Source organism: Coregonus clupeaformis, chromosome 24 (assembly GCF_020615455.1).
Source record: "Coregonus clupeaformis isolate EN_2021a chromosome 24, ASM2061545v1, whole genome shotgun sequence".
NCBI lineage: Eukaryota > Metazoa > Chordata > Actinopteri > Salmoniformes > Salmonidae > Coregonus > Coregonus clupeaformis.
Genome location: NC_059215.1, coordinates 34,121,731 through 34,148,602, shown reverse-complemented (window position 1 = coordinate 34,148,602; position 26,872 = coordinate 34,121,731). Strand labels below are relative to the sequence as shown.

Sequence of the window (26,872 nt, the reverse complement as noted above, 5' to 3'; positions counted from 1 at the left end):
TGGAGGCTGTTATAACAGCAAAGAGGGGACCAACTCCATATTAATGGCCATGTCTTGGAATGAGATGTTCGACGAGCAGGTGTCCACATACTTTTGGTCATGTAGTGTATCTATAGAAAGATGCTGTGTCTCAATCTAAAAGCAAAGGCAGCTTGGATTATGGTACAAAGTAGTTGCCTTTCGGTATTTCAAAATGTGGGTATTTCAAAATTTGACATACCACTGTTCATTCCATTTACAGTTCATTTGAGTTATTTTGATATTAAACTAATGCAACGGTTTATTAATATACTATTCTAATGTATTGTATGTCATACTAAATTATCATAAAAAGCTTGAAGGAGCCGGTCTTTTTAATTGTGCGACGGAAGTGGGAAATCCCTACACCTGCCTGTCAAATATCTCTCCGCTCTTTCTCAATGCCGCGGTCGAGTTTCGCGATATCTACCTGCATCAGCTGATTCTAGTCTTCCCGAAAACAGCTCTAACTCGGTGGGAACTAGACTGCTGTCCCTGGTCGATATACTTGTTAGCTACATATAAGCTGACAGAAGAGTACGAGGTTGCCGCATAGTGTAGTAAGCACTAGCTGTTAGCCAAACCACGATAGAGGCCATCGTTTCCGTATAACGGAATCAAGCAAGCTAGCTAGGTAAGAGATTTCCGAAGGACAACTGCATGTCAACTCAGCTCTTCATAATCAACATTTTATTGTATTGACAACTTATTTTACATTTTATACATATGGTAATATGATAAAATATATGTTGCGACAGTTACCTTTAGTTAGCTACAGCTGATATTGATAGATAGCTAGCAAGGTAACGTTAGCTAGCCAGTTGATTTTGTTGGTAGCTAGCTAGCTAACGTTACCTAACTAGTACTGTAGGGCAACATGACATGAACCTCCTAACTAACTATTCAACATTGTTTTTTTTAATGTATTTTTTGTAGACATGATTTGGTTATTATTCACTATGGGTAGGCATACAATTGTCTGCCCAAAGTACATACCCTTGACAATTCAATGCTTTAGCTATGCAAGTCTTGCATTTATTTATTTTGTCTCACTGACTGCTGTTTGCAATATTAGCACAATCTATCAGGAAATATGATAAGCATGTATGGTTGATGAGTTCCTGTTTTACCAGCCCTCCCTCTGCAAGTTGTGCCCAGTATGCTGCCACAGTCAAATTATGCTTAACATTACAGTCAAATAAAAGATACATCTCTCTTTCTCCGCATTAGGCTTCAGCCCAGTAAAAGTGTTGTGGCCCCACTGTGGATTCCCTGGATTGGACTGGGACGGAGGCAGTCGTAGGCAGAGCAGGTGCTACGTGAAGTGCAGTTTCGACTTCCCCTATGAGTAGCAGCACCGGTGAGAGAGCACCACGGACCCGGGCGGCGAAGGCAGGCCAGGGGGCAGGGGGGACAATGACATGGACCCCTCAGGACCAGAGCGTGGACCCTTCATACAGGCCTACCACCACTGCAGGCCCAACCATAGCCTGCAGTGGTGGCGGGAGCTCCTGTGTCCTGAGTAAGCTGATCCAACTGCCGGCTCCGCCGCTGTCGCGCCACCAGCTGAAGAAGTTAGAGGAGCACAGGTACAGCAGTGCAGGCCGCTCCCTTCTGGAGCCCTTCATGCAGCACTACTGGGAGTGGCTAGTGGCACGTGTGCCGGCATGGATAGCCCCCAACCTCATCACTATTGTGGGCCTGGCCACCAACATCCTCACCACATTGGTGCTGGTGTACTACTGCCCCACAGCCACTGAACAGGTAGGTCCATGCTGGGAATTCTAGGCCCCGGAAGGAATTTGAGGTTGGAGCCCTTACGCACACTGTCGCTCATATGGCCCTCCCTCCCACTGAGTATACATATTTAAATGAATTCATCAGCAGGTATTCCTACTAAGTAATAACCATGGATTATTAGGTCAATGTTTGTTGTAACGGCTGTAATAATATACACTACGGACAGGACATAGAGAATAGAAGAGGCCGTCAGTATTTCTTTCAGAATTTCTTGATGGAACAGTATTGATTGGGTAATTGTCAGATATAGCCTACCCTTTCGGAGCAAAAGTTTATCAAAATGTCTGTCTCTAGCAGATACGATTGTTTTGTCAATGTTGGGTGCAATTTGTTCTAGATAAGAATACTACACTATACCTACTATCCTTGTTGTCTCTGTGAGAATTAGGCTATTCTAAACCATCTTACAGTAACAGTATTTGATGAACATGGTGTTATGGTAAAACACCAGAATGCCACAAACCATTACTTTCTACATTTACATTTTAGTCATTTAGCAGATGCGACTTACAATAGTGAGTGCATACATTTTCATACTTTTATCGTACTGGCCCCCCGTGGGAATTGAACCCACAACCCTGGCGCCATGCTCTACCAACTGAGCTACACGTCACCTCCTCACTGAATTTGAATATCACTTCCTTGGCTGTCTGAAAACGTTCCCAGCTGTCAAATCCTCCTTCCCTCTAGCCTAGTTTCCGCAATTGGAGGAGGTCGACGGGAGGGACCCTAGATCCTCTCCTCTAATGCGCTTTGAGAGAAATTGAGGAAACCAGGATGCAAGGATTTGACACCAGCAAATAATGTTTTCAGACACAGAGCCCTTTGACTTGTTTTTAGGGTGGGTAGGTGTTTTGGCCACCATGCAGTCTGACCTTCCATGTGGAGGTCTAATGTCAACACTACCGATGTTGTATAACTAAAATTAAAGTGTGTGAGTTGGTACTAGTGACATGTTTTTGAAATCTGTCCTGTTGAAGAGTTATGATTCTTCTTCTGGGGTTTTGCACGTTGAAATAATATGGGCAATTCAACAGTATCAGAGTGATGCTAAGACTAAGATTTTTCACTTACAATTTTTATGAAAACATATGTACTTGAACAGTGCAGAAGCAAAGGTTGGGAACAGAATGATGGCACCAACAGCACAAACTGTCATTCTGTTTCCAAACTTAAGCATTTGCACTGTTCTTCAATAAATGTGTTTATGTAACATTTTCTTTGTAAATTGTTAAAAGTAGTCATTGTGCATAGAGTTATGGTTTGTTTAACTGGTTTTTGTTTGACATACATTTTCAAGTGAAAAATCAAGAGTTTCAGCATCACTCTGTTACCATGGAATTGCTCCTACGTAACATGTTGTGTTGTAGATGATCAACTGGTTCATGAAAGGATGTGTGTGTGAAAGGATGTGTGTTTATGAATGTAGCCTGCCAATGCGAAACCAGTTAGTTTGCCTTAATGGTTTTGCTTAGAAGATGTGATACAGCAGGATGTGTGTATCACCACAAAAGTGTTGTGCTTAAATGCTTTAAACAACATTATAGAATAAAAACAATCAAGGGCATTTAAGGCTGTCAATTTTAACAAAGTAGATATGACTAGGCTATGACTTTGTGAATGAAAAAGGTTGACCAACGTTTGTTAGTTTGTCAATATTTAACATTAGACACGTTGTTTTGCTTTTCCTTTCTCTGGGTCACTTGGGCCAGGCCAGGCATGCGCAATGCTCCATGTCCTGTGTGCTTGTTTTGCTGGAAGAGGTGCGTGGGGGATGCCTTACAGGGTTCTTGGGGACAGGCACCACTTGTCCCCGTCCTCTCAGATTACACCTTTAGCCTCAGACCCCCTCAACGCACCCCTTGCCCCTCCTCCCGCCTCTTAAGCCATAGAGGGTATCGATAGGCAAATAGAACAGTGTCTCCCTCAGATTAGAATCGGATGTGGGCTGTTATGTATTTTTAGCTAAACAGTCGCATGGTCTTTAGTATTTTAGTCCTCTTAAGTCTGAGTCTATACAGTGGGGGAAAAAAGTATTTAGTCAGCCACCAATTGTGCAAGTTCTCCCACTTAAAAAGATGAGAGGCCTGTAATTTTCATCATAGGTACACGTCAACTATGACAGACAAAATGAGAAAAAAATTTTATGAATTTATTTGCAAATTATGGTGGAAAAATAAGTATTTGGTCAATAACAAAAGTTTCTCAATACTTTGTTATATACCCTTTGTTGGCAATGACACAGGTCAAACGTTTTCTGTAAGTCTTCACAAGGTTTTCACACACTGTTGCTGGTATTTTGGCCCATTCCTCCATGCAGATCTCCTCTAGAGCAGTGATGTTTTGGGGCTGTCGCTGGGCAACACAGACTTTCAACTCCCTCCAAAGATGTTCTATGGGGTTGAGATCTGGAGACTGGCTAGGCCACTCCAGGACCTTGAAATGCTTCTTACGAAGCCACTCCTTCGTTGCCCGGGCGGTGTGTTTGGGATCATTGTCATGCTGAAAGACACAGCCACGTTTCATCTTCAATGCCCTTGCTGATGGAAGTAGGTTTTCACTCAAAATCTCACGATACATGGCCCCATTCATTCTTTCCTTTACACGGATCAGTCGTCCTGGTCCCTTTGCAGAAAAACAGCCCCAAAGCATGATGTTTCCACCCCCATGCTTCACAGTAGGTATGGTGTTCTTGGGATGCAACTCCGCATTCTTTGTCCTCCAAACACGACGAGTTGAGTTTTAACCAAAAAGTTCTATTTTGGTTTCATCTGACCATATGACATTCTCCCAATCCTCTTCTGGATTATCCAAATGCACTCTAGCAAACTTCAGACGGGCCTGGACATGTACTGGCTTAAGCAGGGGGACACGTCTGGCACTGCAGGATTTGAGTCCCTGGCGGCGTAGTGTGTTACTGATGGTAGGCTTTGTTACTTTGGTCCCAGCTCTCTGCAGGTCATTCACTAGGTCCCCCCGTGTGGTTCTGGGATTTTTGCTCACCGTTCTTGTGATCATTTTGACCCCACGGGGTGAGATCTTGCGTGGAGCCCCAGATCGAGGGAGATTATCAGTGGTCTTGTATGGCTTCCATTTCCTAATAATTACTCCCACAGTTGATTTCTTCAAACCAAGCTGCTTACCTATTGCAGATTCAGTCTTCCCAGCCTGGTGCAGGTCTACAATTTTGTTTCTGGTGTCCTTTGACAGCTCTTTGGTCTTGGCCATAGTGGAGTTTGGAGTGTGACTGTTTGAGGTTGTGGACAGGTGTCTTTTATACTGATAACAAGTTCAAACAGGTGCCATTAATACAGGTAACGAGTGGAGGACAGAGGAACCTCTTAAAGAAGTTACAGGTCTGTGAGAGCCAGAAATCTTGCTTGTTTGTAGGCGACCAAATACTTATTTTCCACCATAATTTGCAAATAAATTCATTAAAAGTCCTACAATGTGATTTTCAGGATTTTTTTTCCTCAATTTGTCTGTCATAGTTGACGTGTACCTATGATGAAAATTACAGGCCTCTCATCTTTTTAAGTGGGAGAACTTGCACAATTGGTGGCTGACTAAATACTTTTTTTCCCCACTGTATATAAAATATGCCATTTAGCAGACGCTTTTATCCAAAGCGACTTAGTCATGAGTGCACATTTTTCGTATGGGTGGCCCCAGCGGGAATCAAACCCCCAACACTTTCTCTACTGACTGACCCACACAGGATCAGTGGAGAAATCAAGGTCACGGGTTGGGTTTGATCGTTACTTGTTTTTAACGCTTTGGAGCTGGAGGCGTGACTGTTATATAGCCAATGTTGTTAATAAATTAGCTTGTGTCTGAAAATGAGATCATTTGAGGCCATTGTTTAATCTGCAATTGACCCAACCTCCCCTCCATATTGGTAGACTACTGTATGTTGCATTCACATTTTATCAGCTACACTGTGTTATCAGGGAAGCTTGCACAACGGTTACTAGATCCCTCCATGTATTCCTTTTCCCAGGGCTAGTTAAGGGGCAGCTGTTCAAACAAACTGGCCCTCTTAGTCTGATATTAAACACACTTTTGTCAAAACTGTATGCTGACACATGGGAAGGCATGACTGTCCTGCTTATCCCTGTTGTCTTGCAGGATTCGGTTACTTACAACCCAATCAGTTGAAGGATTTTTTTTAATGGATCTGTTGTTGCCAGGGATTAAATTGGACCGGGTCAAATTAAAGCCAGGTGGAGCCTGAGACCTGGTACCTTTGGTTATGCGAATTCTGAATTATCTACTGAAAAATGGTTGTCCTCATTAATTTCCTCAGCCAACAAAACAAGTAAGCAACAGCAAAATCAGACAACCCCATAGTAGAATAGTTTACCTATTCAATTGGCCAGCTTGTCACGTTCTATGCGAGTAGATAATATTCCTCTCTGGTGCTTTCAAATTGCGAGTGCTGCACAGCGCATAGGGAGAGAAACATGCATGCCTAGTCATTGCACAACATTGTTAATGCAGTTATAAGAGATCACAGAGCTTTCTAGTGTTACACTTATTTCTCAAATCCCCAAAATGTGTGAACTGCACCTTTTTTTTTAGAACTAGAGTTTTTAGCAGGGTTAGCCTTGCCAATGTCCTTTTAATGCATAGGGTAGACTGGGGCTAAATGTAACACGGATCAGGTGTAGCAGGTAGGCCTACTTTAAAGTAACTATCCAGTGAAAATCTCACATTTGAAAAGTTCATATTCTGCACCCAAATGATGATGTCGACTCATCCTATACTTGTGTTAGTGGCCAAAGCATACATTGGAGAAAGAACACTTAAAAAACTCCAACTCAAACAGACTGGGACACACTTTTCACAGCGCCCGGTGGGAGGTGCTATACGTCACGGTGGGTGTAAATTTCAGCACACGTACCGGTGCACACAGTTTCGAGGACAAACCGAGCACTCGCTCATGTCCGTATCGTGGAATTATTCAACACACTGCGCTAAGTCATATATGGCACATTTCCACTGAAGATTTACCGCAGTGTTTGGACTTCTTGCGGTCAATTTGCAGTCTACAAATGATTTGTTATTATGTTCCGGCCCCCTGACCATCCGCTCAAGAAAACACTGGCCTTAGGCTAAATGTAGTTGATGATCCCTGCACTAGTGTAACACTGGTATTACAGTCAAAGCAGTGTGATGTCACGAGAGGCTGTGTCCTGGAGGGACGTTACATCCCCCTGAGATGGCTGCAAACCCAGACAGCTATGGCTCCATCTGCTGGTATGGTCGGGAACTCCACCCCTCTATGGCCAATCTTCCCACGCAGCTGAAACAGATCAGGAGCTGATGAGCTGGAGGTTTTTGAAGGGAAGAGACACACTGAGAGTGAGTGTGTGGGTTGTGAAGTAACACAGTCTCCAACCTGGGCTCTCTGGAGGACAAGAGTGCTGCACGTCCACTTCCATGAGGAATATAAGGATTTGGAGATACTTACCTTTGGGAAATACTCACCTTTGGATATATGCACCTGTGGAAATACGTGTGGGACATTTGGAAGGACGTTTTGCTGGGTTGGCCACTAGCTGCAACGTGGAATACAGTAAGACTGGGGAAAAGTTATTTGAGCGAGTGAGAGTTATGCTTTTGGATGTGGAAGAGACATCCCGGAACTGTTAACCCTTAAAGAGCCACAAGAGAACAGAATTGTGTTATAATTTCGTTAGTTTCCCAAGACCTTTAATAAAATCCTTGTTTTGATTGAACCTGGGCTCCTTGCACTACTTGAGCAATCCCGCTGAAAGCTGTGTAGCCTCTGTGACGTCACAGATGGTGGAGAATACAGGCAAGCTCAAGCGTTAATAGTGCATGTCAGAGGAGGATACCGAAGGTTTGATCACCCAGTTTTCCAAGTTGGCCGTAGGCTCCCCGCCGACTGAAATGGAGGACATATTGAAAGCCCTTGTTGCTGGCCAGCAAGCCCAGATGCAAGCAAACGTGGCTCTCTTGGAGGAGCAAAAGAAAGCCAACCTTCTGAAGGCAGAGGAATTGCAGTTGCAGAGACAGATGGTTGTCCAAAATACCCGCCCAATAAAGGCAAGTGACTTTATATCTAAGATGGGAGCTACCGATGACATTGAGGCATACCTGCATGCATTTGAGGCCACGGCCACTAGGGAAGCCTGGCCCAAGCAACAGTGGGTTGGTCTGTTAGCCCCCTTTCTAACCGGGAAGCGCTGAATGCTGTCCGGGACCTGGGCCCTGACCAGGTTACTGACTATGATGCCCTGAAGTCTGAGATCCTCAGCAGATATGGACTCACAAAGTTTGGTATGGCCCAGCGCTTTCACAGCTGGACCTTCCAACCAGACCAACCTCCTCGGGCGCAGATGCATGAACTTGTCCGAATCGCAAGGAAATGGCTGGATCCGCAGAGGAATACAGCAGCGGCGGTGGTGGAGGCCGTTGTGGTGGATCGTTACCCACGCGCCCTGCCTTATGAGGCAAAACGGTTCATCAGTCAACAGGCCTTGACCACGGCTGATCTGACCGTGGAAGCTGTGGAAAAGTACCAGGCCACAGCGGAGATGCTGAATGCTTCCCCGAAAAGACCCCAGGAGTGCGGCCCCACCACAAATGGGAAGAACCCGTCCAAAGGACCCCAAGGTCTCGAACCCAGCCACGTCAGGACTTATCCCGGCCCCAGGGGGAGCCAGAAACCAGGCGGGTCCAAGAAGAGTACACCAGGAGGGGGAAACTCGACAGTGTTACCGGTGTGGGGGAGATGGGACGTATCTCCTGGCAGTGTGGGAAACCAGCCGATGAACCTATGCCCACTGCGGAGTCCTCCAGCTCAGCACCCACACACCGTGTTGCCTCGCTCTTGGGAGTCGTAGATGGCGGCCCAGATCGACCCCCCCACCTGCCCGGTAACTGTGAATCACCATGATGTGGAGGCCTTACTGGATTCTGGTAGCCGGGCCACCCTGGTGCGTAAGGATTTGGTGGGCCCAACGTGTCTGACCCCGGGGAAAGTCCTCCCAGTTTCCTGTGTCCATGGGGACACCAGAGAATACCCCATTACTGAACTTACAATGACCAGCACACGGGGAACCATACACACGACGGCGGGGTGGTTGATTCCCTCCCGTCCCTGTCCTAATTGGACGAGACTGCCCAGCCTTTTACCCACTCTGGAGAGAGTCTCAGGAGAGGATAACCCGAGTACCTCGGAAACGGAGAGGCAAGACTCATCCTGGGAAGGCTCCGGTGCAATCCTCCGAGTTACTCACTCCCCGCCCGGGCTCTGATAGGGATGGCAGGTGCCCAGACCGACACAGAGACGGAGCTACAGAATCTGGACAAAGAACTGTCTGGTCTGAAGGGGACCGCTGAGAGGTATCGTTTGTTAAAGCAACAGTTAGACATGAAGACAGAAGAGTTAGATATCCTCCAGGCTAAACTCCAACAGAGCTCCTTCCCTAAGCAACAGGAGGAGCTGGAGAGGCTGCGCAGGACCATCGAGGAGTGTGAGGAGACCCTGCGCAGTAGTAAGGAGGTCCAGAAGAAGGCAGAGGAGAAGTACAAGGTGTTGGAGAACAAGATGAAGAATGCGGAGGCAGAGAGAGAGAAGGAACTGAAAGCTGCTCAACAGAAGCTAAACTCTGCTAAAACCAAGGCTGATGCGTTCAGTAAGAAACTCAAGGAGAGACAACAGGAGGCTGAGTCCCTGGTCCTAGAGGTGGAGGAGTTGAAGAGAGAGCAGGCTGGCAAGCACCACGGCAATGCGGACGCCCTCTCCCGGCGTGATGCCTTCTTCGCTGCCTTTACCCGACGAGGACGTCGGTCCCGAGGAGGGGGATGTGTGATGTCACGAGAGGCTGTGTCCTGGAGGGACGTTACATCCCCCTGAGATGGCTGCAAACCCAGACAGCTATGGCTCCATCTGCTGGTATGGTCGGGAACTCCACCCCTCTATGGCCAATCTTCCCACGCAGCTGAAACAGATCAGGAGCTGATGAGCTGGAGGTTTTTGAAGGGAAGAGACACACTGAGAGTGAGTGTGTGGGTTGTGAAGTAACACAGTCTCCAACCTGGGCTCTCTGGAGGACAAGAGTGCTGCACGTCCACTTCCATGAGGAATATAAGGATTTGGAGATACTTACCTTTGGGAAATACTCACCTTTGGATATATGCACCTGTGGAAATACGTGTGGGACATTTGGAAGGACGTTTTGCTGGGTTGGCCACTAGCTGCAACGTGGAATACAGTAAGACTGGGGAAAAGTTATTTGAGCGAGTGAGAGTTATGCTTTTGGATGTGGAAGAGACATCCCGGAACTGTTAACCCTTAAAGAGCCACAAGAGAACAGAATTGTGTTATAATTTCGTTAGTTTCCCAAGACCTTTAATAAAATCCTTGTTTTGATTGAACCTGGGCTCCTTGCACTACTTGAGCAATCCCGCTGAAAGCTGTGTAGCCTCTCGTGACGTCACAGATGGTGGAGAATACAGGCAAGCTCAAGCGTTAATAGTGCATGTCAGAGGAGGATACCGAAGGTTTGATCACCCAGTTTTCCAAGTTGGCCGTAGGCTCCCCGCCGACTGAAATGGAGGACATATTGAAAGCCCTTGTTGCTGGCCAGCAAGCCCAGATGCAAGCAAACGTGGCTCTCTTGGAGGAGCAAAAGAAAGCCAACCTTCTGAAGGCAGAGGAATTGCAGTTGCAGAGACAGATGGTTGTCCAAAATACCCGCCCAATAAAGGCAAGTGACTTTATATCTAAGATGGGAGCTACCGATGACATTGAGGCATACCTGCATGCATTTGAGGCCACGGCCACTAGGGAAGCCTGGCCCAAGCAACAGTGGGTTGGTCTGTTAGCCCCCTTTCTAACCGGGGAAGCGCTGAATGCTGTCCGGGACCTGGGCCCTGACCAGGTTACTGACTATGATGCCCTGAAGTCTGAGATCCTCAGCAGATATGGACTCACAAAGTTTGGTATGGCCCAGCGCTTTCACAGCTGGACCTTCCAACCAGACCAACCTCCTCGGGCGCAGATGCATGAACTTGTCCGAATCGCAAGGAAATGGCTGGATCCGCAGAGGAATACAGCAGCGGCGGTGGTGGAGGCCGTTGTGGTGGATCGTTACTCTACGCGCCCTGCCTTATGAGGCAAAACGGTTCATCAGTCAACAGGCCTTGACCACGGCTGATCTGACCGTGGAAGCTGTGGAAAAGTACCAGGCCACAGCGGAGATGCTGAATGCTTCCCGAAAAGACCCCAGGAGTGCGGCCCCACCACAAATGGGAAGAACCCGTCCAAAGGACCCCAAGGTCTCGAACCCAGCCACGTCAGGACTTATCCCGGCCCCAGGGGGAGCCAGAAACCAGGCGGGTCCAAGAAGAGTACACCAGGAGGGGGAAACTCGACAGTGTTACCGGTGTGGGGAGATGGGACGTATCTCCTGGCAGTGTGGGAAACCAGCCGATGAACCTATGCCCACTGCGGAGTCCTCCAGCTCAGCACCCACACACCGTGTTGCCTCGCTCTTGGGAGTCGTAGATGGCGGCCCAGATCGACCCCCCACCTGCCCGGTAACTGTGAATCACCATGATGTGGAGGCCTTACTGGATTCTGGTAGCCGGGCCACCCTGGTGCGTAAGGATTTGGTGGGCCCAACGTGTCTGACCCCGGGGAAAGTCCTCCCAGTTTCCCTGTGTCCATGGGGACACCAGAGAATACCCCATTACTGAACTTACAATGACCAGCACACGGGGAACCATACACACGACGGCGGGGGTGGTTGATTCCCTCCCCGTCCCTGTCCTAATTGGACGAGACTGCCCAGCCTTTTACCCACTCTGGAGAGAGTCTCAGGAGAGGATAACCCGAGTACCTCGGAAACGGAGAGGCAAGACTCATCCTGGGAAGGCTCCGGTGCAATCCTCCGAGTTACTCACTCCCGCCCCGGGCTCTGATAGGGATGGCAGGTGCCCAGACCGACACAGAGACGGAGCTACAGAATCTGGACAAAGAACTGTCTGGTCTGAAGGGGACCGCTGAGAGGTATCGTTTGTTAAAGCAACAGTTAGACATGAAGACAGAAGAGTTAGATATCCTCCAGGCTAAACTCCAACAGAGCTCCTTCCCTAAGCAACAGGAGGAGCTGGAGAGGCTGCGCAGGACCATCGAGGAGTGTGAGGAGACCCTGCGCAGTAGTAAGGAGGTCCAGAAGAAGGCAGAGGAGAAGTACAAGGTGTTGGAGAACAAGATGAAGAATGCGGAGGCAGAGAGAGAGAAGGAACTGAAAGCTGCTCAACAGAAGCTAAACTCTGCTAAAACCAAGGCTGATGCGTTCAGTAAGAAACTCAAGGAGAGACAACAGGAGGCTGAGTCCCTGGTCCTAGAGGTGGAGGAGTTGAAGAGAGAGCAGGCTGGCAAGCACCACGGCAATGCGGACGCCCTCTCCCGGCGTGATGCCTTCTTCGCTGCCTTTACCCCGACGAGGACGTCGGTCCCGAGGAGGGGGGATGTGTGATGTCACGAGAGGCTGTGTCCTGGAGGGACGTTACATCCCCCTGAGATGGCTGCAAACCCAGACAGCTATGGCTCCATCTGCTGGTATGGTCGGGAACTCCACCCCTCTATGGCCAATCTTCCCACGCAGCTGAAACAGATCAGGAGCTGATGAGCTGGAGGTTTTTGAAGGGAAGAGACACACTGAGAGTGAGTGTGTGGGTTGTGAAGTAACACAGTCTCCAACCTGGGCTCTCTGGAGGACAAGAGTGCTGCACGTCCACTTCCATGAGGAATATAAGGATTTGGAGATACTTACCTTTGGGAAATACTCACCTTTGGATATATGCACCTGTGGAAATACGTGTGGGACATTTGGAAGGACGTTTTGCTGGGTTGGCCACTAGCTGCAACGTGGAATACAGTAAGACTGGGGAAAAGTTATTTGAGCGAGTGAGAGTTATGCTTTTGGATGTGGAAGAGACATCCCGGAACTGTTAACCCTTAAAGAGCCACAAGAGAACAGAATTGTGTTATAATTTCGTTAGTTTCCCAAGACCTTTAATAAAATCCTTGTTTTGATTGAACCTGGGCTCCTTGCACTACTTGAGCAATCCCGCTGAAAGCTGTGTAGCCTCTCGTGACGTCACAGCAGCAATAGAGGGTACCGTCATCACTGAATTCATGTTATGTTTGCTATTTCATGCAGCCACAGAATAGAAAGAAGCTATTGTTTAAAGTTGAGATATCATTCACACAAAGTAATGAGTAAGTATGCCTCCAGGATAATATGGTAAAGTTGGCCTCGTGTATAGGCCCTTGAACAAATAAATAAGACCAAGGACATCCAAAATCAGATTAACAGTTTTTAATGAAGCCAGCAATGCAAATAATTCATCTCCGTGATTGACAGGATACAGGTATTATTGCATGTTGACTAACTAATCTAGTCATGATCCGTTTCATATACACTACATGATCAGAAGTATGTGGACACCTACTCGTCGAACACGTCATTCCAAAATCATGGGCATTAATATGGAGTTGATCCCCCTTTGCTGCTATAACGGCCTCCATTCTACTGGGAAGGCTTTCCACTAGATGTTGGAACATTGCTGCAGGGACTTGCTTCCATTCAGCCACAAGAGCATTAGTGAGGTTGGGTGCTGATGTTGGGCGATTAGGTCTGGCTCGCAGTCGGCATTCCAATTCATCCCAAATGTGTTCGATGGGGTTGAGGTCAGGGCTCTGTGCAGACCAGTCAAGTTCCTCCACACCAATCTCGACAAACCATTTCTGTATGGACGTCGCTTTGTGCACGGGGGTATTGTCATGCTGAAACAGGAAAGGGCCTTCCTCAAACTGTTGCCACAAAGTTGGAAGCACAGAATCATCTAGAATATTATTGTATGCTGTAGCGTTAAGATTTCCCTTCACTGGAACTAAGGGGCCTTGCCCGAACCATGAAAAACAGCCCCAGATCATTAGTTATCCTCCACCAAACTTTACAGTTGGCACTATGCATTGGGGCAGATAGCGTTCTCCTGGCATCCGCCAAACCCAGATTCGTCAGTTGGACTAGATGGTGAAGCGTGATTCATCACTCCAGAGAACGCGTTTCCACTGCTCCAGAGTCCAATGGCGGCAAGCTTTACACCACTCCAGCCAACGCTTGGCATTGCGCATGGTGATCTTAGGCTTGTGTGCGGCTGCTCGGCCATGGAAACCCATTTCATGAAGCTCTCGACGAACAGTTCTTGTGCTGACATTGCTTCTAGAGGCAGTTTGGAACTCTGTGATCAGGGCAGCTCTAGCAGGTCAGAAGTTTGACAAACTGACTTGTTGGAAAGGTGGCATCCTATGACGGTGCCATGTTGAAAGTCACTGAGCTCATCAGTAAGGTCATTCTACTGCCAATGTTTGTCTATGGAGATTGCATGGCTGTGTGCTCTATTTTATACACCTGTCAGCAACGGGTGTGGCTGAAATAGCCGAATCCACTAATTTGAAGGGGTGTCCACATACTTTTGTATATGTGGTGCATTTCATTCGGGTAAGCTTAGTAGATTGGATTGATAGCAGCATTGATGTTGTTGGTTGGCTAGCAAGCAAGACTTGACGTTACACATTGTTCACTTTTGGGAAAACTGGTCCAGCCACTTGGTAGCTAGCTATCATTAGTTCAATTAAATCAAGATGAAGTGCTAATATGAAAGTGCAATTGTAAACTATAAAGTATAAACCCCCCCATAGCTTAATTTATGAATGAGGTCGCAGCCTGGTTGCCATCTGTTCAGCTATTTCATTACACTCCTTGTACTCAGTGTCATTTGCCAAAGACATGGGAAATGACCAGGAATTACTTTGGCAAATGACAGGAGTGGCAAGGAGTGTAATGTAAGCTAAAACGACTCGTACCCAGACTACAGGTGGAGGGTTCTAGGTTGAATGTGGACACGCATTGGACAGTCCTTGCACTTTGAAACCCATGCCCACCGTGACGTATAGCACCACCCACCAGGCGAAATGCAACGAAAAGTATGTCCCTAAACAAACCGCTTAAAAAAAAATGCTTGCTATTTCCTCAGAGGGTGATGTCAGCTCGCCAATCAGCAGTTTACTTGCGTGAATATTTTTAATGACCGGTATACTCCCACACCATTACAACACAGAAAAGCTGCTTTTTAACATCTTTAATTTAAAAAACATTCACTCATATTGTAATTAATTTAGGTTATATTTCATAGAAATCTGGAAACGTGATAGTTACTTTAAATTCAGAGTAAATTATTATTGTCTGAGTGCCAGTGGAACTGTTTTTGGGACATTTAAGTCATCAATATGTTGCTAACTAGCAACAAGATAATGTTTACAGTTTGATTTTGCTAATGATTAGTCCAATGGGGTAAATGCAGATGACAATTGTTTAGTTTTTTTATAGCCACTTTGCTGCATCAGTTGGCTACAGCAGGTGATAAAGCGTATTGCTAAATAGCACACCTGCCTGATAATATGGACCAATATGTTATTGGGCTCATTTCTTGAGGGGAAATCATGTTTGAGATGTCAGCATCATTTTATTTGAATTCATTTTGGAGTAGAATGTCCTTTTTTAAAAGTCACCAGAACTGACCTCAGTCTTTCTCCCAAAAATGTTAGGTCCCTCTGCGACCTGTAGTATGCTGTGATATGTGCTTTAGCCAGTGGCCTATATATTGTTTAGGGAAGTATATTATATTACCCCCCCCCCCCCATAAAGGCCAAACCCATACTTCTCTGTGAAAGCCGAGGAGCACTATTGTAAAGGTTTATGATGTTGAATGTTTGTACCCTTTTCCTTTCAGGCACCGCTGTGGGCTTACCTGTCTTGTGCAGTGGGCCTCTTCATCTACCAATCACTGGACGCCATCGATGGGAAACAGGCACGGCGCACCAATAGCAGCACCCCACTGGGAGAGCTGTTTGACCATGGCTGTGACTCTCTTTCAACAGGTGTGTGTATACCGTCTCAAACTACCATAAACAACACACTCACAGACTACAAAGTACAATGGAAGACAGACACACCAAATATGCACTTAAAGACATACACAATATACTCATAAATGTAGACATAACACACTTACAGATGTAAACAACTCAATGATTTAGGACTGAGAAATACCATGTTGTGTAATTTAACTTCTCTCTCTTTTCTCTCTCTGTCTCTCGCTATCTCTCTGTCACTCTGTCCCCCTCGCCCTCCCTCTCTCTCGGCATGCATTGATACTTGACCCATAGTAAAATAAATTTTTCTCATTTCCACACACAATTAAGACAAAGTGAGGATTGGAATATACCTGCTTCTTTGACTCTTAATTTCTATCACCCACCCTTGCTCTCTCTCGCTCTCTCTCTCTCATTCTCTGTCTCTGACTTCTTTCTCTCCCCTCTCTTAGTGTTTGTGGTTTTGGGCACCTGTATCGCCGTCCAACTTGGAACTAACCCCGACTGGATGTTCTTCTGCTGCTTCGCCGGCATGTTCATGTTCTACTGTGCTCACTGGCAGACCTACGTATCGGGAACCCTGCGCTTTGGCATGTGAGTGGGTGGGCACCCCGTCTGGGGTTTCCCTTAAACTATGTCAGTAAGCAAACAATGCAAACAGCCAGGACAAGAGTGTCATGTCTGATGTTTCAGGGGCCGTATTCATAAAGCGTCTCAGAGTAGGAGTGCTGATCTCGGATCAGGTCCCCCCTCTTATTCTTTATAATCGAGTAGGCAAAACTGAACCTATATCAGCACTCTTACTCTGAGACACTTTATGAATACAGGCCCTGAAATGTATAAATAAAATAGCTATGTAACTGCACCCTTAGTATTTGTCTAGTATGTTTGAAACTGTGGGAAAACTTTAGTAAGCACATGCTGTTTTGCCGTAGGCCTACAGTTGAAGTCGGAAGTTTACATGCACCTTAGCCAAATATATTTAAACTCAGTTTTTCACAATTCCTGACATTTAATCCTAGTAAATATTCCCTGTCTTAGGTCAGTTAGGTTCACCACTTAATTTTAAGAATGTGAAATGTCAGAAAAATAGTAGAGAGAATGATCTATTTCAGCTTTTATTTCTTTCACACATTCCCATGGGTCAGAAGTTTACATACACTAAATTAGTATTTGGTAGCATTGCTTTTAAATTGTTTAACTTGGGTCAAACGTTTCTGGTAGCCTTCCACAAGTTTCCCACAATAAGTTGGGTGAATTTTAGCCCATTCCTCCTGACAGAGCTGGTGTAACTGAGTCAGGTTTGTAGGCCTCCTTGCTCGCACACACTTTCAGTTCTGCCCACAAATTTTCTATAGTATTGAGGTCAGGGCTTTGTGATGGCAACTCCAATATCTTAACTTTGTTGTCCTTAAGCCATTTTGCCACAACTTTGGAAGTGTGCTTGGGGTCATTGTCCATTTGGAAGACCCATTTGTGACCAAGCTTCCTGACTGATGTCTTGAGATGTTGCTTCAATATATCCACATAATTTTCCTTCCTCATGATGCCAACTATTTTGTGAAGTGCACCAGTCCCTCCTGCAGCAAAGCACCACCACAGCATGATGCTGCCACCCCCGTTCTTCACGGTTGGGATGGTGTTCTTCGGCTTTCAAGCCTTCTCATTTTTCCTCCAAACATAACGATGGTCATTATGGCCAAACAGTTCTATTTTTGTTTAATCAGACCAGAGGACATTTCTCCAAAAAGTATGATCTTTGTCCCCATGTGCAGTTGCAAACCGTACTCTGGCTTTTTTATGGTGGTTTTGGAGCAGTGGCTTCTTCCTTGCTGAGCGGCCTTTCAGGTTATGTCTATAGGACTTGTTTTACTGTAGATATAGATACTTTTGTACCGGTTTCATCCAGCATCTTCACAAGGTCCTTTGCTGTTGTTCTGGGATTGATTTGCACTTTTTGCACCAAAGTACATTCATTTCTAGGAGACAGAACGCGTCTCCTTCCTGAGCGGTATGACGGGTGCGTGGTCCCATGGTGTTTATACTTGCGTACTATTGTTTGTACAGATGAACGTGGTACCTTCAGGCGTTTGGAAATTGCTCCCAAGGATGAACCAGACATGTGGAGGTCTACAATTCTTTTTCTGAGGTCTTGGCTGATATCTTTTGATTTTTCCATGATGTCAAGCAAAGAGGCACTGAGTTTGAAGGTAGGCCTTGAAATACATCCACAGGTACACCTCCTATTGACTCAAATGATGTCAATTAGCCTATCAGAAGCTTCTAAAGCCATGATATCATTTTGTGGAATTTTCCAAGCTGTTTAAAGGCACAGTCAACTTAGTGTATGTAAACTTCTGACCCACTGGAATTGTGATACAGTGAATTATAAGTGAAATAATCTGTCTGTAAACAATTGTTGGAAAGATGACTTGTGTCATGCACAAAGTAGATGTCCTAACCGACTTGCCAAAACTATAGTTTGTTAACAAGAAATTTGTGGAATGGTTGAAAAACGAGTTTTAATGACTCCAACCTAAGTTTATGTAAACTTCCGACTTCAACTGTACATGTAGATGGACAGATGTTTATTTCATAGCCAGGTTTTAAGCCTCAATTTTATCTAGCCGTTTCACAGAAGTACCTTGTTTTCTTCCCTGGTGGGCAGATTTGATATCACAGAGTATCTGATCTGTGTAGAACTGTTACAGACATGCACAGCCATGTTTGGGCCTGGGTTCTGGAACTTGACGGTAAAACGAGAGCATCATCCACGTGACTTCCCAGTTGACGCTAACCTGTGTGTCTATTTAGCCAATCAGCCACACTTCCTGCACAGACTGCCCAATAGGAGAAGAGGTTGACTTACATGCCCCTGTGGCCAACATAGTACAATTCCTATGCATCTAGACAACTTTCTCAGACCGCGTTAATACAGTAATTTCAGATATTTGATAGAGATGGCTCAGTTTGATTGGCGATGAGCTCTACTAGATTATGTTGATCTCTGTTGACCACTGGAATTTTATTTTTGGATGTGGAGATGATTAGATTTATAATTCACATAAAGGTTTGGGCCAATTAGTTACCAATTTAGGACATATTTTATGGGCCATCACAAACATTTTTGCAATGCTGTGAGGTCATATTTTGACCTTAAACTAAAGATGTTTGTTCTCATTATTTGTAGCTCAGCTGGTAGAGCACGGCGCTTGTAACGCCAGGGTAGTGGGTTCGATCCCCGGGACCACCCATACACCAAAAAATTAAATAATGTATGCACGCATGACTGTAAGTCGCTTTGGATAAAAGCTTCTGCTAAATGGCATTATTATTATTATTATTATTATTATTATTATTATGTTTTTAGCTATGATAGTTCTGTCATGACAGCTAGTGTACCCAGTAAATGTATCTACCAGCTGCCGTGTTGACAGTGACACCAAGACATCAGCAGCTGATTTTTAGATTTAGATAGGCTTCATATATCAACATTGGCTTATCTGATTGGCTTTCGGGAACAGCCACAACGAGGACAAGGGACGAATGTCCTGGGAGTATGGTTGATTTGATTTAGCAATATGATTTGATATGATATAAGCCCTTGACAGAGTAAGTAAGAGCTAAATAGGTTGTCCACCAGAAATAAAAAATACCTTATCAGATCAGGTTCCTCTCAGACTTTTGAGGGAAATGTTCTCTACATCCCCAAATGCAGTTTTTGCAGGACCTGCTAGGGGGTGCTATGTGCATGTTGTTTTTGATGATGCTGTGTGAAATGTGAAATCACTTAACCGTTTGCATGTGATTCCTCTGTCTCTCTGCCTGTACAGCATTGATGTGACTGAAGTGCAATTCTTCATTATAATCATGTATTTGCTGGCTGCCGTCGGAGGACCAGCTTTTTGGCAGTTCTTGGTAATGCATTTAAAGCTATTTGATTCAGCAAGTTATGGCCTGTTCCTACTGCTTGGAATTGAAAGAAATTACCTTAATGCTAATTGTTACATGCATTGTAGTTTGATGCAGTGTAATACACTGTTATTCATGCAATTAAACATTTATAGCCTCAAGAATGTCAACACTTATGAAAGTAATGTAGGGAAACCATGGCATGGTGGTTGACGTGTTAAGACTCGCCTCTGTTGATGATTTTGCGTGAATGCAACCTTGTATCCTGGAGGTAAGCACAGATCTATAAGGTATTGGATAGGTGAAAGCTAAGTTGTCACCCTATTACTTCCACCAATCCAACCAATTCAAATCTGTGTTTACTTTAAGGAAGGTAGGAAAGATGGATGCGTTTCTAAAGTAATGAAACAGTGCCATGCTATTACTAATCCCCCAAACACACAGATCCCTGTGGTGAACATCCAGATTAAGATCATTCCAGCCATCCTCACTGTGGCGGGAGCAATCTTCTCCTGCACCAACTACTTCCGGGTCATATTCACGGGAGGAGTAGGAAAGAACGGATCCACCATAGCGGTAAGGAAGACGTGATCCGTCCTGGCAAACGAGGATCCAGTTGAATTGTTTGGCTCATAAAAGATGACTTTGTGTGCGGAAGGTTACAGTCTAACAGTGTGTGGAATGTTGTCGCAAACCAAACGATTTACTGCTGTTCGTTGCATTGGTTATTTCAACTTTGGTAGTAATATGATACATATGTGTATCAAGCTTAATTTAAACATGTCAACAGCATTTGTTTTGGTTGAAGTAGCCAGTCTTTTCTAATGCTTAAATACCACAGCACTTGGATGACAGTGGATGCCTATCATGCCTTTTTCATTGATTTCAGCCAAGCCACTAGTCAGAACTTTACCTTGCGGTTTATTTATCACTTTAGAGACGGACAGGAATAGTGGAATTTTCAGCTAAGTACAGTGATTGTGACATCCATGTCCCGTCTTCTTCTTTCTCAGGGAACGAGTGTCCTGTCGCCGTTCTTCCACATAGGGTCAGTCATAATTCTGGCCATCATGATCTACAAGAAGTCTGCGTCCCAGCTTTTTGAGAAGCACCCCTGTCTCTACGTCCTGGCCTTTGGGTTTGTGTCGGCCAAGATCACCAACAAGCTAGTGGTGAGGAACCAGATGACCTATAGGTCGTGTCCATTAGGGCACACGGTAGCAAAGTGTTGTGCAACGGAACAAGCGTTTTTTTTATTGGACAAGTTCAGATAGTAGCTCTCTGTTTCGCATAGATTTCTTCCATTCTGTGCCTCCTGAACATGACCCTGAAACATGAAATGCTGAAAAAGCCAGTCTACATTCCAATATCCACACCTGCCACTTGTTTTGGTATCGCTGTCGTCTAGAGTAAATTACCTTTTAAAAGTCTTATAGTGTGCTGCACTATAACGTACCTTGCATTGAATTTCAGCCCTAGTCCAATGTTTTTAGTTTGACTCAATATAGTTTTTTTTCCCCTTTACTCTATTTACTCTAACGTTGCCATTTCAGTCTCATTTTATTTTTGTTTTACAGGTGGCTCATATGACAAAAAGTGAGATGTGTCTCCATGACTTGGCTTATTTGGGGCCAGGGCTGCTCTTCTTGGACCAGTATTTTAACAGCTTCATAGACGAGTACTTGGTCCTCTGGGTGGCACTGGTAAGTCACCATACCCCTTAATGACTTCATCCATGTGCACGTACGTACCAAGTAGGAGTGTGAATGTTTAAACGTTAAAACGTTTAAACGAAGTTGTATCGTTAACATTAATAGAAAAACCTCTAACCAAAAAATTGTGTTTTCTCCACAGAATTAAAATCACAGTGCAGTTATCACAAAATTACCACTAACAGGTCCCCATCATCATCATCATCATCATCATCATAAAGGGAAAAATTTAACAAATAGTCCTACCTATCGCATCAATGCTGTAACGTTAGTAAGGGGGATATGCATCTTTCAAATTATTTGCTCCGCACGTCATTGTTGTTAACAGTTGGGGGATAAAAAGCGCTGATTACAGAAATTATTGCAGTTGATATGTACCGGTAGTCATTGTCAATGGCCTACTTGAGTTGTGAGGTAATTTCCTAAATGAAAGACTGCAAGCTCCATTTGAGCCGCGACTCGCGCTACTGAAACAGGTGCGTCTTTCTCATCAATATCACTGTTCACCCGTTTCAACGGGGTGTTAATCCCTTTATAATGGGAGTTGAGACATACAGTTAACAGCATTAGAAAGCAAAGATGATTCCCTTTTTTAACCAATAGATACACGCATTTGTCGCCTGTGTTTTAATTTGTGAGCTTGTTGGGCAGGCTTTTGTTAAACATGAGACAGTAGGCCCGAGACTAATGAACACGCTATTTGCCTTCATCAAAACAATGGTTTTGGTGCATATTTCAGTCTGGAACCTGCCTAGGTTTAGGGGTGGTTGTAACCTATTCTAAAAAGGACACTATAGCAGTAGCAGTTCGCAAAAAAACCTAAAATAGACTAGACAAATCTATTATTCCTAAACTGTAGCTTGTGGTTGGAACACATAGGAGGAATTGGGGCCCACCATTCGCCGCATTCCTGCATCTGCAGGAACCCCTCTTTATACTTTTATTGGTAAATTTTAAAGCTAGGACTCTGGTACACAGGCGGGAGGCAGGGGCGCTCCATTATAGTAGGTGGCGGTAATGCACCATAACGTTGGATGCCAACCGCCGATAAGCCCCACAGAAGAGGTGACAACGGTCGGGTACTGTTTTCCAGCAGTTCTGTTAACGAGGGCAGTTATTCGGCAGGCGTTTAATACACTGGGTGCTAGCTAGTTAGCAAGCTAGGACTCCAGTTCACAGTGGGCGGGATAGGTAGCTAGCTATTTTACACATTTTGCCATGAGGCTGAGAGAAAATGTTGCTGTTTTAGAGCTCAGAGATTCTTGAAAGATGGGACAATCTCAACTTTTCTTCCACACATCTGTCTTACTAACTAGTATGACCACTCTATGGAAAGATGAGACTCTCACGAGCATGATAGTGTTCTCCGTTTTGCTCTACAACCCCCACACAAATATAATGCTCCCTCAACTTGAGACATCTGTGGCATTGTGTTGTGTGACAAAACTGCACATTTTTTGTGGCCATTTATTGTCCTCAACACAAGGTGCACCTATGTAATGATCATGCTGTTTAATCAGCTTTTTGATATGCCACACCTGTCAGGTGGATATATTATCTTGGCAAAGGAGAAATGCTCACTAACAGGGATATAAACAAATTAAGAAAGCTTTTTGTGCGTATTGAACATTTCTGGGATCTTTTATTTCAGCTCATGAAACGTGACCAACACTTTACATGTTGCGTTTATATTTTTGTTCAGTAGCTAGGAGGACTCCGGTACACAGCAGGGGGAGGCGGGGGCGACACCGGTAGCTAGCTAGGACACAGGTAGACTGATAATGCTTTTATTTCCCTTTTGACCCACGTTTTTAATTGCATAGACAATCAGGGGCAATCCATATCAAGTGTCACAAGCATGAAGATGGCGTGCTCGAGTGGGTGCGTTCATGCAGGAACCAATAAGATACTCGAGGGGGGGGGGGGCGTTCATGCAGGGGTGCGTTCCTGCAGATTCAAGAATGGCCACATGCAGGAAGGCCCCGCAATCACACACTGTTGCCTGGCAGGTTCGGGCAGCCACAATGCCGATTATAGTTGCAAAGCCTACTGAATGACTGCGATAGAACTTCATTGCCCCCTAGTGGTCATACCACACAATAGGAAATTGTCGTATTTCAGATAAACATTTGACTTCACAGACCCATTCTAGCCAAAGTAAGACGTCAAAACCCCTTAGTTGAGTGGTAAAGTAGTATACCAAAGTCTGTCACTTGTGTATTTTGCAGTACAATGTAGATTGCCTAACTTATATTCATGCAATTCTTTTCAGGGGGCATTTACTCAAAAGATGATTGACGTACAACAAAAAACACAATCAATTCTGTATATAAAGAGCCTTAAATTTACTTTATTTGACATCCATCCTGTCTTCTTTTATCTCCAGTTCCTGTCCATTTTTGATCTTGTGCGCTACTGCGTCAGCGTCTGCAACCAGATCGCCTCTCACCTGCACATCTTCGTGTTCAAGATCAAACCCCCCAACCTGCGGCCCGCCGCTGCCTCCCGGTCAGGCAAAGACGTCTGGTGTCACTGGTCTGGTGACACTACTGACAGGTGGTGAAACCATCCGGCTGGAGCTGGTGGAAGTACCTCAACCGCCTCCCCTTCGTCTCCACAGTGTTCCCATTGGATGAGACGAATTGGAGGCAGTCTTTCTACGAATGTATAATGCTGCGTTCACAACATCTCGTAATTTCATAAATACCAGCGTACGACTGGGAAAAATGGACTTGAACACCCCTCCAATTGGTAATTATTAGTGGGAAACTCTCCTGTCATCCCTGTGCTCAGTTTCCCACTTGCACCTCTGACGTCATTTGTCAACAAACAAGACAGCAAGCTTGGCGGTATCTTCAGCAGTTGTTGTTTATGGTAAGAACAAAATACAAAATTGTTAATACAAAATGTATTCTGTTAATCTTCCTTTTGATTTAGAAAGTGAAAGCAGCTCTGGATATACTTTTTATGGGCAGAAAAGAGCAAAACAAGCCTTCTAATGACCTCCATGTTTGATAGTATTTCCCAGTTCAAAACGTGAATACACCCAACTCGTGTTTGCGACTTCTCAACTGATAATTACTACCTTCCCACTTGGTTATGAACGCAGCATTAGCCAATTAAATGATGAATACATTGAGGGCGGGGAAAAGAAGAGGAACATTTTTTTATGAACATAATTTATTTCAGTCTCTGGTGTGCAATAGTGATCAGTCTTTGCAGATGTGGTGTAAAAGGTTCCTAGCCGAAGAGGAGAATGGGGAATACGTTTTCTGTTGAGGTTTAGTTTGTCATAAAAGAAGAACCTGGTTATTTGGTAACAAACTATTTGAGATTTAGAAGTTATCTAACAAAAGGTTATGGATAGGGGTTAATGTTGCTTACTATAACCATGCTGCCACTATCCATATATTTGCTCAAATGCACTGAAAATAAAATGTTATCCATAGGAAGGATCAGGTTATACCTAACCAAATGATATTATACTTAGCTATGAGGAAAAAATGCCTACAGTGTATTCACGCCTGTCTGTTCTTTCAGTATTGGTATTTACTCAGCTCATCTACGTACAATACCCACCTGTATTCCACTCCAGAGAAAATGTTAGTTCTCTGTTTTAAGGTGTAGCGCAGAGTAGTTCTGTATAGTATTTCTGCTTTCCGTTTGAACCATCTGAAAAGCTGTCGTCATAGATTGCGGATTGCATTCAGTGGAAGAACACATGGTCATGAGCTAAGACTGTCTTGCATTTCTGTTGTTGATCCTATGTCATCCTCGTTCTGTATAGCCTACATCAGGGGTATTCAACTCTTACCCTATGAGGTCCAGAGCCTGCTGCTTTTCTGTTCTACCTGATAATTAATTGCACACACCTGGTGTCCCAGGTCTAAATCAGTCCCTGATTAGAGGGGAACAATGGAAAAAAAGCAGTGGAATTGGCTGCAAGGTCCAGGTTTGAGTTTGAGGGGCCTACATGATGTATGACACTGAATTGTATTATATTCAATAAGCCCCAACGAACAAGGGAACTATTGTCTCATCATGTTTACATGATATGGCTACGTACTTCATTTTGTCCCATGTGATTGCAGAACAAATGTATCTGCATTATACAACTGTGTATGAGAGATGGATCACGGTTCCTGCTGTATGCTTCCATATAACTTGTGCCATATGTGATGCAAGTCAATGGAGCACTGCTCGTTATCTGTTACATGCGTTCAGACTCTTAACCGTGAGGAATCTAGCTTATGATATTCAAGCAACAGTTATGAGTACGTGTTCTGTCAACCGCAAGTCATTTTTGTCACCGTGGATGACAAAAAAATAAGTTTGGGACGTTTTAGTGATAGGTGTTACTCCAACCTCCTCACACTGTTTACAATATTACAATATTCATCTGTTTTTTTTTTCTCATAAAAAATAAATAATATATACAGTATATTTTTGTTTTTTATTCAACTGTGTTGCTTTTTAGTTGAGCTTTGGTTATACTGTAGCGTTGATGAAGTAGGAGTCAGGCTACCATTAGTGTTACATCACCACTTGGAGGAACTGCTTGGTTGTGAAAAATGCAATACAGTCGTTATGCAGCAGTTGCCTTAAATGCTAAGTATTTGCATTAGAAGGGATGGTTTCAAAAGGACGGCCTGAAAAAGGCTAGTGTCAGGCCTATGTGTTGTGCTATAAATGCTTGATATGTAACTGATGAATACAGTGAAGGATATGTTTAGGTGTTCTCTTCCTGATCTTACCCCTACAGTCACTCCAACCCCACCCATTCTGTCTGAGGTCTTATCATTAACCAAGTATTAAACTATATAACTATATCCGTATGGACGACCCGTCAATGGTCAAACATAAGGAATGGTTTTTTTTAAAGCAGAAATTAAGGAATGTCTACTATTACCCTACCAATTTAGCTAATATCAAACAGTGATGCACAGAGTATTAAAATGTCTACCGTTTAATTTCTCTTCATAACAAGAGAAGAGCTTGTCAATGTTATTTTGTTTGTATCCTATGCATGGGATGGGCATTACAACCCACTGTAATGGTCAGTCAATAGCCACGTGGATATATATATATATATATATATATGTAACTGATGGTGTTCAACCAATTGAAACACCCCTTCAAACGTAACTCATTTTCCCTTGGATTGTTTGTAATTTCTGAACAATGCAGAGATTTTAAAGATGACTTGCGAAGTGTGCATCATTGGTCGTTGTAAAAAAACTAAAATATTGCTTTTTAGTGTTCAATGGTTTTTAATTTGATGTTTGGTAAAAAAATTTACTTTTCTGTCAAAGAAAATCATGAATTTTTGAATAAACAAGCTTATGTAAAATAAAGATTGCTATATTTATAACATGTGATCTAGTCTATTGCTAGCAGTCATTTATGTCTATCATGACCTCTTCTTTAGTATTCTGCAATATTGTTCTAC

General features: G+C 44.4%; 1 protein-coding gene across 1 annotated transcript; it reads left to right on the top strand.

The window, feature by feature from the left end:
• The first annotated feature begins 379 nt into the window (after positions 1–379).
• LOC121538262 (choline/ethanolaminephosphotransferase 1) lies at positions 380–26,801 on the top strand. The gene is made up of 9 exons (XM_041846120.2): positions 380–652; positions 1,249–1,782; positions 15,658–15,805; positions 16,252–16,393; positions 19,633–19,717; positions 20,156–20,287; positions 20,725–20,883; positions 21,289–21,414; positions 23,810–26,801. Exons 2-9 carry the CDS (start codon positions 1,363–1,365, stop codon positions 23,984–23,986), a joined length of 1,389 nt encoding a protein of 462 aa, XP_041702054.1. The 5' UTR covers positions 380–652; positions 1,249–1,362; the 3' UTR covers positions 23,987–26,801.
• The last annotated feature ends 71 nt before the right edge of the window (positions 26,802–26,872 follow it).

Excerpts from the sequence above, each read along its gene's own strand:
- LOC121538262 (XM_041846120.2), top strand. The coding sequence starts at position 1,363 with ATGAGTAGCAGCACCGGTGAGAGAGCACCACGGACCCGGGCGGCGAAG. Across the intron at positions 16,394-19,632 it reads GGAACCCTGCGCTTTGGCAT|CATTGATGTGACTGAAGTGC; the intron begins GTGAGTGGGTGG and ends CTGCCTGTACAG. Across the intron at positions 20,884-21,288 it reads AGATCACCAACAAGCTAGTG|GTGGCTCATATGACAAAAAG; the intron begins GTGAGGAACCAG and ends TTTGTTTTACAG.